At 36.6% G+C, this 14,789-nt stretch overlaps 1 protein-coding gene across 6 annotated transcripts in view; it reads right to left on the reverse strand.

The window, feature by feature from the left end:
* LOC114474023 (zinc finger protein OZF-like) overlaps nucleotides 1–14,302 on the reverse strand; it is a 122,123-nt gene extending 107,821 nt beyond the window's left edge. For 3 of the 6 annotated variants that reach the window (XM_028463869.1, XM_028463871.1, XM_028463877.1), the window contains exons 1-3: nucleotides 14,060–14,302; nucleotides 8,011–8,208; nucleotides 5,346–5,516 (exon numbers count right to left, since the gene is read on the reverse strand). In XM_028463869.1, the coding sequence (XP_028319670.1) occupies nucleotides 5,346–5,516; nucleotides 8,011–8,208; nucleotides 14,060–14,096 (406 nt within the window). In that variant the 5' untranslated portion in view covers nucleotides 14,097–14,302. Of the gene's footprint in view, nucleotides 1–5,100; nucleotides 5,517–8,010; nucleotides 8,209–14,059 lie in introns of those variants that run through there. The other 3 variants (XM_028463870.1, XM_028463876.1, XM_028463872.1) reach the window with 3 other exon arrangements.
* Between the last annotated feature and the right edge of the window lie 487 nt (nucleotides 14,303–14,789).

A 14,789-nucleotide genomic window follows, 5' to 3' on the forward strand; every position in this document is an offset into this window, starting at 1 on the left:
CGTGGCCATTGCCCGCCAATAACTTTTGGGTCCCGTCATAACTTCCGGGTCCTGTCTAAACAGCGAATGGTCAAACAAACATGAATATAAACATTTTGAAATGTAATCACCACGTAAGGAACAGTCAAAAAGTATGTTTCCAAGTAAGGAACAGTCAAAAAGTATGTTTCCAAGTAAGGAACAGTCAAAAAGTATGTTTCCAAGTAAGGAACAGTCAAAAAGTATGTTTCCAAGTAAGGAACAGTCAAAAAGTATGTTTCCAAGTAAGGAACAGTCAAAAAGTATGTTTCCAAGTAAGGAACAGTCAAAAAGTATGTTTCCTCAAAAGAGAAATCCACAGGAGCTCAAAACTTGTCAAAGAGCCTTAAACTATCTTCCTCTCTCTCACTCGTTTGCCTGCGCGCAGGTCTGGTGCTACTCCAGGTCTTCAGCGAGCGATTGGCTCTGGCCGCACACGTAACTCTAGCTCACCACTGTGATTGGCTCTGGCACGCAGCAGAGTGGAGCTGTACAGTGAAATAGATATAGATGGTGAGCTAGCGCCCCCTCACACTGAGGTCAAAAGCTCAATAGGTTTCACTTCTGGGTGAACATGAATGTGCCGTTCGGGCGAAATAAAATTAAAATAAATGTTTTGAAATGACCAGATTACTCCAAAATAACAAATGCACACACTTGTGGCATTTGGAAGCCGTTGACAAAGTTTCAAGTCCAACAGATACAGCGTCGGGGAGATACTCGCTCCACAAACACACACGCACGCACACAGAACTTTCTTGCTTTTATAGATAGTTACTATACTTTTTTCTTTCTTTGTTTCAAATTTGTTGTTTTTTTTTTGTGGCATCCAGTGTGGTGAGCAAAGTAGAAATTTCACGGTGCAGGGAAACATGTTTCTTTACTGTGCAGATGACAATAAACACGTTAAATCTTTGTAATTCTGATAGATTCATTATTTGTTTATTTTGTTGCTTTTTGCATAGTTGCCATAGTTTAATGTGATTGTTGATCACAGTGATTATTGATCAATAATATTGCATCTGCCTGTTGGACTGTTTATTGTTCAATGATTTATAAACGTCAAACCAAATAAATGTCACACATTGCTACCAGAGCTCATTGGTTTGTTTTCAGTTTGATTTGCTTCTTTTGATTCTCACTGAGAAGATACTTTGATGTTCAGCAGAGTCTCACAGTGTGCACGACTCACTAGTATTTAAAGTCATAATTAGTTATACAAAGGATGTTTTCAGTATTTTAAGATGTTTTAAGTATGAAACACAATGTTTTTACCTTGTAGATTTTTATGCTTAATGTTAAGTGTTTTATTTAAAGGGGACATATCATGCTAAATCCACTTTTTTAGCCCTTAAATGCATTTTGTTGTATATATAGAGTGTTTAGAAATACAGAAAAGTTCAAAGTAATCTCTTTAGGTGCTCCGTAGATATCTTTATATTCTGTTTTGGTCATATTTTTCAATCTGTTTTGATTTTTCTATTTTCTATTATGTTTTTGAACAATAACGTCACAGTATTTGCAGCAGAACTGCCAAATTAGGACATCGACTCCAGGCCCAACACTTCGAGCAATCCGCCATTTTTATTTCTCGCTTTTATTTTGTAGTCCAAGCTCAAGGATGTCGAAGTTACGAGAGGATAAGTCAAAATGTTTGGTTGTTGGATGTAGTAACCCACACGCTTCATTACACCGTCTCCCAGCATCAGAACCTTTTCAAAGTGTCTGGTTGAGTTTTATTTTTTACAGAAATGTACCACATCTGTGGGTAAGGTCATTTTTTTGTGTGAAGCACTTCAATGATGACTGCTTCATCAACCTCCACCAGTATAAAGAAGGATTTACAGAAAGACTTTGTCTGATTGAGGGTTCAATTCCTTCTATCTTTGGAGACGATGAACAGAGCACTTCGGTAAGCTGTAAATAATGCTAAAAAGTGTGATAAGACGTCCCTGTCATTGTTTTGTTAGCATTAGCAGTTGCACCGTCTTCAGACTTCACGTTAGCGCTGTGTGCTCGTTTTAGATCCTTGATGATATGGCCTACGTGATTTAATTTAAGTCTAAAGTTTTCATTAGTCATTTCATTTTGCAGGTTTATCATTTTCATCTCGCTCCGCCGGGTCTGACTCTGGCTGGAACATGTAAGGCTGTTGACATTTTGTAAATAACCTCTGAAAAGTTTATGCGCCGCTACATAACCGTATCTCTTCTATCAAACTACAAAACTGGCCAAGCAAGGGGGAGTTGAATCGAGTGTCACCTCTGCAACCTGGAGAGGGGGCGGGGTATGGAGTGTCTCATTTGCATTTAAAGAGACCGCACCAAAACGAGTTGCTCTTAGAAGCACATCAGAAAAGGGGTAGAAAAGGGGTGGAGCTATAATAATGAGGAATTCAGACCCAAGCATTGCAGTTCTGCTTTATATAGACCACAACTGTATGATTTATATGTAAAAAGGAAGGATTTAAAACCATATGACCCCTTTAAACCTGGTGCAATAGACTAGTCGATAACCAACATCCCTTTTTTGCAGTAGTTCAGAAGCTGAAATATTCAGAATTCTAAATATCTAAATCTAAAATAGTGCAGCTCTAACAATGAAGCTGCTTTAGGTTCATAAATGTATAATCGCTTGCGGAGATTCATGTTTCTTAAACAAAAGTTTTTAAAATTTCAGTTTCTTTATTTTGATCCTTTAACATGTATTTAGTAAAAAAGTTCCACATTAAAAAAATAAATAAATACAATTCTACTCTTTGTTGCACATCACATCCTAAGGGTTTCTCCTGTTTGGTTTGAGCGTCTCCTTGACGGCAAGAACGTTACCGTAAAGACTGCAATAGCTGCGCAGGCTAAATACACAGTGGGGCAAAAAAGTATTTGGCAGCCACCGATTGTGCAAGTTGTCCCACTTAAAAATATGAGAGAGGTCTGTAATTTTCATCATTGTTACACTTCAACTGTTGGATTTATTTATAATTTTTAATGTAAAACAAATATTTGGCACCTAAAAGAATTATGTCTCTCACAAACCTGCCACTTTTTCTTTAAGAAGCTTTTCTATCTTCCACTCATTACCTGTATTAGTGGCATCTGTTTGAACTGGTTATCTGTAGAAGACACCTGTCCACACATTCAAACAGTCAGACTCCAACCTTTACCATGACCAAGAACAGATAGCTGTCTAAGGACACCAGGGACTAAATTGTAGACCTGCAAAAGACTGGGATGAGCCAATCTCCCTCAACCTGGGGCTCGATGTAAGATCTCACCTCGCGGGAAACAAATAACGATGAGAACAGTGAGGAATCAGCCTGAAACTACACGAGGGGAACTGGCCAATGACCTGAAGACAGCTGGGACCACAGTAACAAAGGTTACTATTAGTAACACATTACGTTGTCATAGATTAAAATCCTGCAGTGCCTGCTTTAGCCACCACATGTCCAGGCCCTTCTAAAGTTTGCCAGTGTCCAGAGGAGGATTGGGAGAATGTCATGTGATCAGATGAGACCAAACTAAAACTTTTTGGGGATAAACGCCACTTGCTGTGTTTGGAGGAGGAAGATGCTGAGTTGTATGGGGGTGGAAACATTATGCTTTGGTGCATTTTTTTTTTTTGCAGAGGGGACAGGACAACTGATCCATATTGAGGAAAGAATGAATGGGGCCATGTAGTGTGAGATGTTGGCCAACAATCTCCTTCCATCAGTGAGAGAATTGAAGATAAAACAAAGCTGGAACTTCTAGCGTGACAATGATCCAAAACACACTCACAGGGCAACGAAGGTGTGGTTAAAACCATTTCAAGGTCATGGAGTGGTCTTGCCAGTCTTCAGGCCTCAACCCAATAGAAACATTTGTGGAGGGATTGAAAGTTGAAAGCCCCAAAACCTCACAGCTGTAGAGCAGATCTGCATGGAAAAATGGGCCAAAATAGCAGCTACAGTATCAGTGTATCCAAATCTGGTGAAGACCTCCAAGAAAAGTTTGACCTCTGTCATTGCCAACCAAGGTTACATTATAAAGTATTGAGTTGAACTTTTGTTCAATGTACCATTATACAAAAAACAATCTTCCAAAATCTTACTTTTTTTCCACATTCTGTCTCTCACAGTTGAAGTGTAACTACAGTATGATAAAAATTACAGACCTCTCCCATCTTTTAGGTGGAACAACTTGCACAATTGGTGGTGTCAAAATACTTTTTTGCCCTACTGTAGAAGCGTCACATTAAGTTTTCATTCATGAATCTTGTTAAAGTCTGTGTGTCCAGGTTCACATGGCGCCCCCTGTAGGTCCGGACCTGGACCGCGGTCCACTGTTTGGTGAACCCTGCTCTAGTATCACAAATAAAGGGTTTCTACCCTGTGTGGGTTAACATGTGTCGCTGCAGCTCAGATTTGCGATTAAATCCTTTTTCACAAACATCACATTTACAAGGTTTCACTCCTGTGTGGATTCCCATGTGACCGGAAAGACTAGCCTTACGAGTAAAACTTTGACCACAAACATCACAGCCAAAGGGTTTCTCTCCTGTGTGAATTCTCATGTGGTTCTTCAGATCAGCTTTGCGATGAAATCCTTTACTACAAACATCACAACCAAATGGTTTCTCTCCTGTGTGGATTCTCATGTGCCTAGAAAGCCTTGTCTTATGAGGAAAACTTTGACCACAAACGTCACAACCATAGGGTTTTTCTCCTGTGTGAATTCTAATGTGATGAATCAATTTAAGCCTGGTAATAAATCTTTTCTGACAAACATCACATTCATAGGGTTTCTCTCCTGAGTGGATATACATGTGAGACTTCAGAGTAGTCTTGTGCCCAAATTGTCTACCACATACATCACAACCAAATGGTTTCTCTCCTGAGTGGATGATCATGTGTCTTTTTAAAGAGTGGTTTTGCACAAAGCTCTTTCCACAAACATCACAACTAAAAGGTTTCTCTCCTGTGTGAATACTCATGTGGATCTTTATTCTTCTTCGGACGCTAAATCGTTTCCCACACACGTCACAACCAAAGGGTTTCTCTCTGTTGTGTGATGTTCCTTTGGTGTTGTTCTCAGTCCTAACCTCAGATGTTTGAAAGCTCTCACAGCTCATGTCCATGTGTTCACTCTGAGCTTCAGACTGGGACAAAGGTTCCCTCCAATCCTCACTGTCTTCGGTGTCAGAGCAGTCTGTTTCCTCTCCATCACTGTCTGGTTGTGTACAAGTGTTTGCAGCTTCTGGGCCTTCACTGATGTCTCCATTTGGTTCTACTTTCATGAGTTTGGCTGAGCTGCAGGTTGCAGGTTCTCCTTTGATGTTCTCCTCACTTTGTCTCCAGTGTAGCAGAGAACACTGAGCTTCCTCCTCTTCATCTTCAGTCTTCACAGTAACAGCCGTGATATCTGTCTCCTGCTTTTCCTCAAGACTTTCCCACAGTCCTTCCTCTTCCTTCTTTATGTGGAGATGATCCTGGAGCTGTAGTCCATGAGTGGATTCTCCTTTACAGGAAACAAAAAGGGTTTGTTTGATTTTGTTGGAATTGTGTATTATTTTACTATCAATTGTGTTTATTTTTATTTTTAATGTTTTTGGATTCATTTTGTTTCTTTGTTTTTTAAAGAATCATTTTGTATTATTATTGCATTATTTTGTAGTTGTCTTGGGAAATGACAAATTTACACATTATTGTTCAAAGTAAACAGACTAAATGTTCCTACGAAATCTCATGATATGACAGACTTTAGCTTCTGGAATTTAAATATGTCTATGACACAGACTAAACCCTCACCTTTACATTTGCTGTAAGTAAGACATGCTGACTCAGGCAGCGCTGCACTGCAGTGACATCTGTGATCAAATACTACAATCACACACACACACAATCCCCATGTGAAGCTGCATACACAAAACACTGCGGACACTATCACTGGCATTCCAGCCACTGGTCATGGCTCAGCAGACACTGGAATGCCACTTACATACATACAGGAAGACACACACTTAACAAGAACGTTCACGCACACGCAGAGACAGATGGGAATACACACATGATGTGTCTGTACATACACACATAGCTTGGTGAAGCCTCTGATCAGCACAGAATCTGTTCTTTATTGAAGCACAGAGTCATAAACCCCACAGTTGAAGAGAGGAGTTTTGCATGGAGCTGTCAATCAATGCTCACTGAAGGCTGTCATTGGAGGAAACCCTCCTTCCTCCTTTCAGCTTTAAAGGGGACATATCATGCTAAATCCACTTTTTTAGTCCTTAAATGCATTTTGTTGTATATTTAGAGTGTTTAGAAGTACAGAAAAGTTCAAATTAATCTCTTCAGGTGCTCCGTAGATATCTTTATATTCTGTTTTGCTCATATTTTTCAATCTGTTTCGATTTTTCTATTCTCTATTACGTTTTTTGAACTATTACATCACAGTATTTGCAGCGGAACTGCCAAATTAGTACATCAACTCCAGGTCCAACACTTCGAGCAATCCACCATTTTTATTTCTCGCTTTTATTTTGTAGTCCAAGCTCAAGGATGCTGAAGTTACGAGAGGATAAGTCAAAATGTTGGGTTGTTGGATGTAGTAACCCACACGCTTCATTACAACGTCTCCCAGCATCAGAACCTTTTCAAAGTGCCTGGTTGAGTTTTATTTTTCACGGAAATGTACCCACATCTGTGGGTAAGGTCATTTTTGTGCGCGCGAAGCACTTCAAGGATGACTGCTTCATCAACCTCCACCAGTATAAAGAAGGATTTTGCCAAAAGACTTTGTCTGATTGAGAGTTCAATTCCTTCTATCTTTGAAGACGATGAACAGAGCACTTCAGTTAGCTGTAAATAATGCTAAAAAGTGTGATGATAAGACGTCCCTGTCATTGTTTTGTTAGCATTAGCAGTTGCACCGTCTTCATATGTTAGCGCTGTGTGCTCGTTTTAGATCCTTGATGATATGGCCTACATGATTTAATTTAAGTCTAAAGTTTTCATTAGTCATTTCATTTTGCCGTTTTTGTCTTTGAAAAGACTGTATTAAAATGCATTTCTTGACGTTAGCTTGGCGCTAGCGTTAGCTCGGTGCTTGTGTTAGTTCACTTGTTAGGGTTCTGCAGGTTCATCATCTTCATTTTCATCTCGCTCCGCCGGGTCCGACTCTGGCTGGAACATGTAAGGCTGGATGGACAAGTATTCCGTTGTTGACATTTTGTAAATAACCTCTGAATAAAAAGTTTATGCTCCGCTACATAGCCGTATCTCTTCTATCAAACTACAAAAATGGCCGAACAGGGTGGAGTTGAACCGAGTGTCACCTGAAGAGGGGGCGGGGTATGGAGTGACCGCACCAAAACGAGTTGCTCTCAGAAGCACATCAGAAAAGGGGTAGAAAAGGGGTGGAGCTATAATTATGAGGAATTCAGACCCAAGCATTGCAGTTCCGCTTTATATAGACCATAACTGTATGATTTATATGTAAAAAGGAAGGATTTAAAACCATGATATGTCCCCTTTAATAGGAGGGGCGGGGCCAACATTTAAAGTCGTTAACGCACGATAATCCAAATAATCCATCTCAGCCAATAGCAAAGTTCAATTGTAATAGCTGCGTTCAACCCTTAAAGGGCACTCACTTTGGCATTTTACAACTAAAAACGCAAAATGAAAATACTTTTACAAAAATGTTAAAAATTGGACAAGGATAAATCAACAGCACTATTTAATAGGCCAGGGCGATAAAATGATAACAACATATTTTGCGATAGAAATGTAATAAATATCAATAGAAAATATGTGTGATCTCCGTGAGAAAAAACCCGAAAACCACCCCTGACCCAGAACCGCAAGGCATTCTGGGGGATGTATGCAGAGGAACGGCTTGAGCTGCTCCAAAATAGCTGAGGACATCAGTAGTTTCATGTTTCACTACCTGAAAGGATGAGCTGAGCATGCTGCCATGCACACACACACGCACGCACACACACTCTCCTCACTTTGTCTCCAGTGTAGCAGAGAACACTGAGCTTCCTCCTCTTCATCTTCAGTCTTCACAGTAACAGCCGTGATATCCGTCTCCTGCTTTTCCTCCAGACTTTCCCACAGTTCTTCCTCTTCCTTCTTTATGTGGAGATGATCCTGGAGCTTCAGTCCATGTTTAGAGGAAACACCATCAGGAACATCTGCAGGCAACACTGAACACAACCAGGACCATCAGAGACGTCTCTACACTCATTATTCACATCATTAGACTCAGCTCTACTTTACATATCAGTCTAATTATGTAATAATTATTATAAATGACATTTATAATACAAGTATGAGTGAATGTGTGTGTGCACTGATATTTATGTACGTGTGACGCTACACGGCAAAACTAGCGCAAACACTTTATATTTATGAGAAGACAGTGATATTTTTTGCTAAATATACTAGTTGAAGTTATAAATAAAGCACTCCATGCTTCAAATAACAGTATCAGATGTTTTAAAATGATAAACTTTGTTTTTAAAACGTCTTGTTAAATCCACAGCTGATGAACATAAAGGCTTTCTTCAGTTATTTACATACTTCTGTTATTGGTTCGGTCCAATAAACTACATGTTGAAGTAAAACACATGGCTGCTTTAGCATCTATTCTGATTATGAGTTGAAACAAACGTATGCAGCACGTAAAATGTGCTGTTAAAGTGTGAGCTGTGTTGTTATCACTGCTGCTGACACCCCAGACAAGCCACACTACAGAACTCACTCACACGTGCTGTCCTTAAGAGGGTCACATGCTAATATTGCAATAGAAGTGCATGTGTTTCTTTTTGCACCAGTTTTGCTAAAACTTCAGTGAGAATAAAAAATGATCCAAAAGTCCAAACAGGATGTTGGGGCATTTCAACAAATACTCCACGCACTTCTGTCTAAAATATTCAGAAATGTTTACCAATTGTTCTATAATTATTCAATAAACACTAATTTACTGAAAGCGTATTTGTACGGTTGCCATACGGACAACCCCCGGTGCTATTGGTAGGGTTGGGGTTAGGATTAGGATTAGGGGAAGGTTTAGTCTTAGTCACACAACCTAAACTGACCAATGACTGACCTATCACGTGACCTAAACAGGCCAAATACGGATAGAATGTTGGTTTATTGATACGGCAACCGTACGGATAGCCACTGCCTATTTTATTTGTTTGATCAGATGAATATTAAAAAAAAATTTTTTAGATATGGCCAATTTAGTGAGGGAGAATTGTGTTGATTTTTGCACTTGTATCTTAATACTGTTGACTAATAAAATGCACTGTTGTATTAAAGCAATATTACACTGGAGGTGGTGCTGTTGTGCTGAATATCAGCACTGGTGTAATTATTAAAAGATGCTTCATTATAAACTAATTTCTCATGTTCTACATTTACTGTTTTTGGGGTTTTTTTCTTTTAAAATACATGAATATAAATCAGAATGTGATGGCGAGGGGGCGTTGATGGTCTATGCTCCGCCTGGAATGATGGGAATAAATAAGTATGTTCTGACTTTAATCTCAGGTAAAAACTGTTGTATTCATGAGTGATGTAAGTGTGACTGAATATCAATTAACTGTTTATAAATGAGTATATCATTTATTATGCTCCTATTATTGGGGTCCAAAGGCCAGAATGGCCTAGAACCTATTGTCATTGCTTTTATTAGGCATTTTAGGTTTTGCCCCTTAGAATGCCTAAAGTCTCACCAAATTGTGCCCGCACCTCAGGCCTTCTGAACAATTAGATAATTCAGTGCAATGAAAGAAAAAAAAAAAAAAAATGTGCTCCAAAAATACGATGGAGCCGCACGACCGGCAGGTTTGCCCGATTAATATGAAATGTGCCACATGTGTTCTTGATCCCAAGATGAATAAAAAGTTACCCGATGACCCACGCCCAAAACCAAACAAGACTTTGTTTTTAAGAAATTGCAATCAAATTCCAGTAGCCCTACAATTAAATTTAAATAAATGTGAAATTATAACAATACACGACCACCCTCTACAGCCATTATATTATATAAATTATAATACATAAATATTTGGGAATTATCATATCTAAGGATAAACGGGAATAGAAAAAAAGATTATTTGTAATAGTGTAAATAAATATAAACTTATGTTAAACAGATGGTTACAAAGAGACCTCACTGTATTTGGCAGGATATTGCTTACAAAAATGGACAGTCTATCTAGAATCATCTATATCTGTCCTTTTCTTTAGACGTTACACAAAACATTATTAAAACAATTAACCAAATAAATTTTAACTTCATTTGGAATAAAAAATATCACTATATTAGAAAGGAAGCTATTGTTAAATATTATAAAGATAGAGGCCTAAATGTAATTGACGTTAATGTGATGAATGGAGTTATAAAGCTCAAATGGTTCAAAAGTTTTCTCAGCAATCAAAAGTTCTCTGTGTTTTTCAGTGACTAGACTTATCTTTGATAAAGTGGGAGGTATAGATTTTTTACTTTGTTGTGATTTTGAGTAAAATAAGTTACCCATAATGCTCTGTGATTTCTATCAGCAAGTTCTTCTCTACTGGAAGTTGACTTTTTAATACAACTTTACTCCTCATAACACACCCATATGGAACAATCGATACACTGATCAACAGAAAATCTGTTTACGTTGAAAATATTTTTTCAAAAAGTATTTGGACATTTGTACACTTCTTTAATAATTCAGGAAATATATTGTCTTATGAAAAATTAACAAAATAAATCCTCGTACCTGTTAAAATAATGGTGAGAGAGGATTTATTATATTCTAAAACTTCCCCTGAACTTAGGCAGCTCCACATTGATAATATTTATTCTTATGATTTAAAATAACTAACAAATGAATCAGACAATTACGAACAAAAAATGTTTTCCCTAATCAGACTAAAATCATATATTGAGAAATTTTAAAACTGGCCATGTAACTATAAGAACTAAATTTAACATTTCCACTCTGTCCAAAAGGTAAAAAATTCAATTTTAAATTAAATTTATCCGACAAATAATTTTACCAGACTTAAATTGAATGGAGAGGTGGAGGGCTGTACCTTCTGTGTCAGTGAAATAGAAGATGTGGAGCATCTTTTTTTCCATTGTATTGTGGTTTGTATATTTTGAGAGGAATTGTGGAGCTGGCTGCGACTAAAGGGAATAAACTAATCCACACTAACGGTTGATTGTATTCAATTTGGTTACTTTTCTAAAGATATAAATATAGACTTTGCTGTTAATAATTTAATATGGACAGCCAAATTCTCCATACATAGATGCCGATTTAAAAAAAAAAAAAACATCTTCGTTTCTGATTTTGGAAAAAACGACTTTATTCTGAAAACTTTGATAAATGAGTCTGGACTGAAACTCTGTACACTGTTAGAGCAATTTATGTTAATATAATTGAATTTATGTCCTGACCCCTGTACGCTTTTGTTGATATTTTATTGGTGTTACTGGAAAATATGTGATACTATTTTATTTTGCTTTCGTTTATTATAATTAGCATTTATTTTTATCTTATTTTATTACAGTATATACCGCTTTTCAATATTGTATGTTCAACCTGTGAAGATGGCATTCTTAAGTTGTTTACGAATATGTGCCTATGTTTGTTTGTGTATAATGTTCATTAATAAGTATATAAATAAATAAATAAAAATATTACAATTACATGTAGGCTGTTGCTATCGGTCCGAACCAGGACCTCAGACAAGCCTCTGGCTGGATGGAAGTAGAATACCAGTAACCGTATCCACTGTTCAGGCAATACTTATGCTGGCTAAATTTGAGGTTTATCTTTTTTTTTATTTTATTTTATTATTATTATTATGCAAACAAACAGTATACAAGGACAAACAAAATACACAAAAAGAGTGCCAGGGGGTCCACATACAATCAAACATTTTAGAAAGTGTACAGATGTAAATGGTTTTCTGAGCCTTTTTATTTTTAATTTTCATAATGAGATTTATGTAATTTATTATATCAATATGAAAGTGAATGAAGGTTGGTTTTTGTTTGCTGTACTTACACTTTTAAATGTAATATTTTGCCAAAAATATTCAAGGTTTATTAAAAAGAAAGCATTTTCTTAAAAAACACAAGTCAAATTTGAGGTTTGTCACATTGAAAAATAGCTTCCGCTGTCACGTCAGAGGCTTGTGTCCCGTCGGGCTGCAGTTGGATACTATTGGGAATTTGTCGTGTTAAATATGTTAAAATGAAAAAAAAATTAAAAATGTTAGAACTGGGATTCAAACCCACATAGGCAGAAGGAAAAACCCTTGAGTCTAGCACCTTTGATCACTGGGTAACACAGGCACATTACGCTTCAGTAGAAAACACAAAAATGGAAGTTATATCTGGACTCATCTATCCTGCAAGCTCCTTAGCAATTTCCACAAAGATTATTAAGGAAATTAACAAAACTACTTCAATTTTATTTGGAAAAACAAACATCATTACATTAAAAAAGGAGACTTGGTCAAAAAATATTAAGATGGTGGAATAAAAGCAATAGAATTTGACATTATGAATGGTGTATTAAAATTTAAATGGCTTCAATCTTTTCTGAAGAACGGTGAACAGATCTGGTTCTTCATACCTTCACTTTTTTTTAAAAAATTTGGAGGTACTGATTAGTCATTAAGGTGTGATTTTCTCATATCTAAAATAGCTGCTAAAATCTCTGTCTTTCACCAACAGGTTTTGTGATACTGGAAAATGATATATAAACATAACTTCAGCCTCCACAATATACCTTTTTGGAATAATCGAGTCATTCTGTTTAGAGGGAGGTCAGTGTTCATGGAGGAATGGATGTCTAATCATATTTGGTCAATTGTTAGATGACAATGGTGACATAATCGATTTGAACTGATTTCACAATAAATATCATCTAAATTGCTGAATTAAAGAATATACAAAGGTGACAAAAAAAAATACAGATTTAATTCATAAGTTTAATTAAAAATAATCCACATAAAAGCTTATTAACAAAATGACCTCCATTACATGATAACAGTGTAGATTTTTTTGCATAAAGGGTGTAGCAATTCTTTCCTTAGATATGACCTTGTTTCCACAGTGTATCCTGGATCAAGGAAAACATACAAATTCTTGAAGGGTGTAATAAAAATAAAATTTCAGCTATCAGAACTAAATTTTTTTAAATATCCTTTTCCCCCACAGTATAAGGAAACATACAATTTAAAATGATGAATTAAGTTCAAATGACTTTATCCAAAATAGGCTGAATTTGTGGTGTAGAATCATCTTTGTGAGGAAACGAAGACAAAAAGACATGTTTTTTTCATTGTGCCCCTGTACTAAAACTATGGAAGGAGATTTATCTCTGGTTGACATCCTGCTCTGTGATCACAGACACTATCTCATTTCAAGTCTTACCAATTGGATTGTCCGCAACAAATAAAAACATTGACTTTTTAAGAAATAACATTATTATTACTTCTAAATTCCATATTCACAAATGCCATTTGGCAAAAATCTCACCCTCATGGCCTGCTTTAAAAAGTGATATTTCTTAGTTATTTAAATGCATAAAGAACATTATTAATGCCCATGTCTTGTTTTTGAGTTCAAATTGCTGTGTAATATCCCCTTTGTTGATTCTTGTGCCTTTTTTTTTTTACTTTTGGAAGATTTTCTGTGAAATGTCGTTGATGTGTTTTTAGGTGTTTGTTCATTTAATTAAAATAATTGGGTAAAAATGTAGAAAAGGCCGGCAGTGACGGAACTGCGCATGCGCACAGGAAGTGCCAGAAATATAGTCAGGTTTGTCTGAGGTCCGGAACTATAAAAACTTCGTTATGTATATATTTGTAGGAACTACTCGCTGGTAAATAAAGCCCATTAAAACTCCGCAAAACAATAATGAGGACTAAATAAGTTGTCTCTGGTAAAGCTAGTAGCTCTAACAACCATCAGATGTCTCATTGTGGGACTAACAGAGTATTATCTGATCTTATCTGATGATAAAAGTGAAAAGTCCAAACCTGCAGAGTGTTGTTCAGCTGAAGAGTCTGTCATCATGTTGCTAAAGCTAAGCTAAAGACTCGAAGGTGTCGCGGTCAATCTGGTGACCGTGTTAGCTTGTGAACGACCTTCGTTTACGTCTTTTCCCTCCAATGAAGAATGGTTCATTAAACAGTCTATTGTACAGCACAGATGTGTGCTCGGTTTATCTGAACTCTTTAAACTGATCATTACAAACACACGGAGAACCGTTCATTTCTTCTTCTTCTGTGGTTTTTAATGGTGGTTGACAGTAACACAAAGCGCACTTTACTGCCACTTAGCGGACGATCAGCAGCTTTTGTTAATATAAGAAAACATCCAAGGCCACAATATAATGTAACAACGTCAACAATTATACAAAGGCTGATTTAAAACACTTTGAATAATATTGGCAAATAAAACTAAATAAACTCAAATAAACAATTCATTCAGGAAATAAAATCTCAATAGTTTGGGAAATATTGACAGAAAGTTTACATCTGATAAACTTTACATTATTATTATCAGTTATTTTTAAAATGTATTCATTCTAGATTTTAAATGTAGGAAACAACATTTGGATATATAATAAGTAATAAAACATTGCACAGTATGTAAGTATAAAAAAATCATAACCAAACATCAATTTTTGTATATTTGTTGACGCTGTTGTCACATTATTTTGTGGCCTTGGATGGTTTGTTATAATATTATCAACAAAATAAGAAA

This window comes from Gouania willdenowi, chromosome 13 (assembly GCF_900634775.1).
Source record: "Gouania willdenowi chromosome 13, fGouWil2.1, whole genome shotgun sequence".
Taxonomy (NCBI): domain Eukaryota; kingdom Metazoa; phylum Chordata; class Actinopteri; order Blenniiformes; family Gobiesocidae; genus Gouania; species Gouania willdenowi.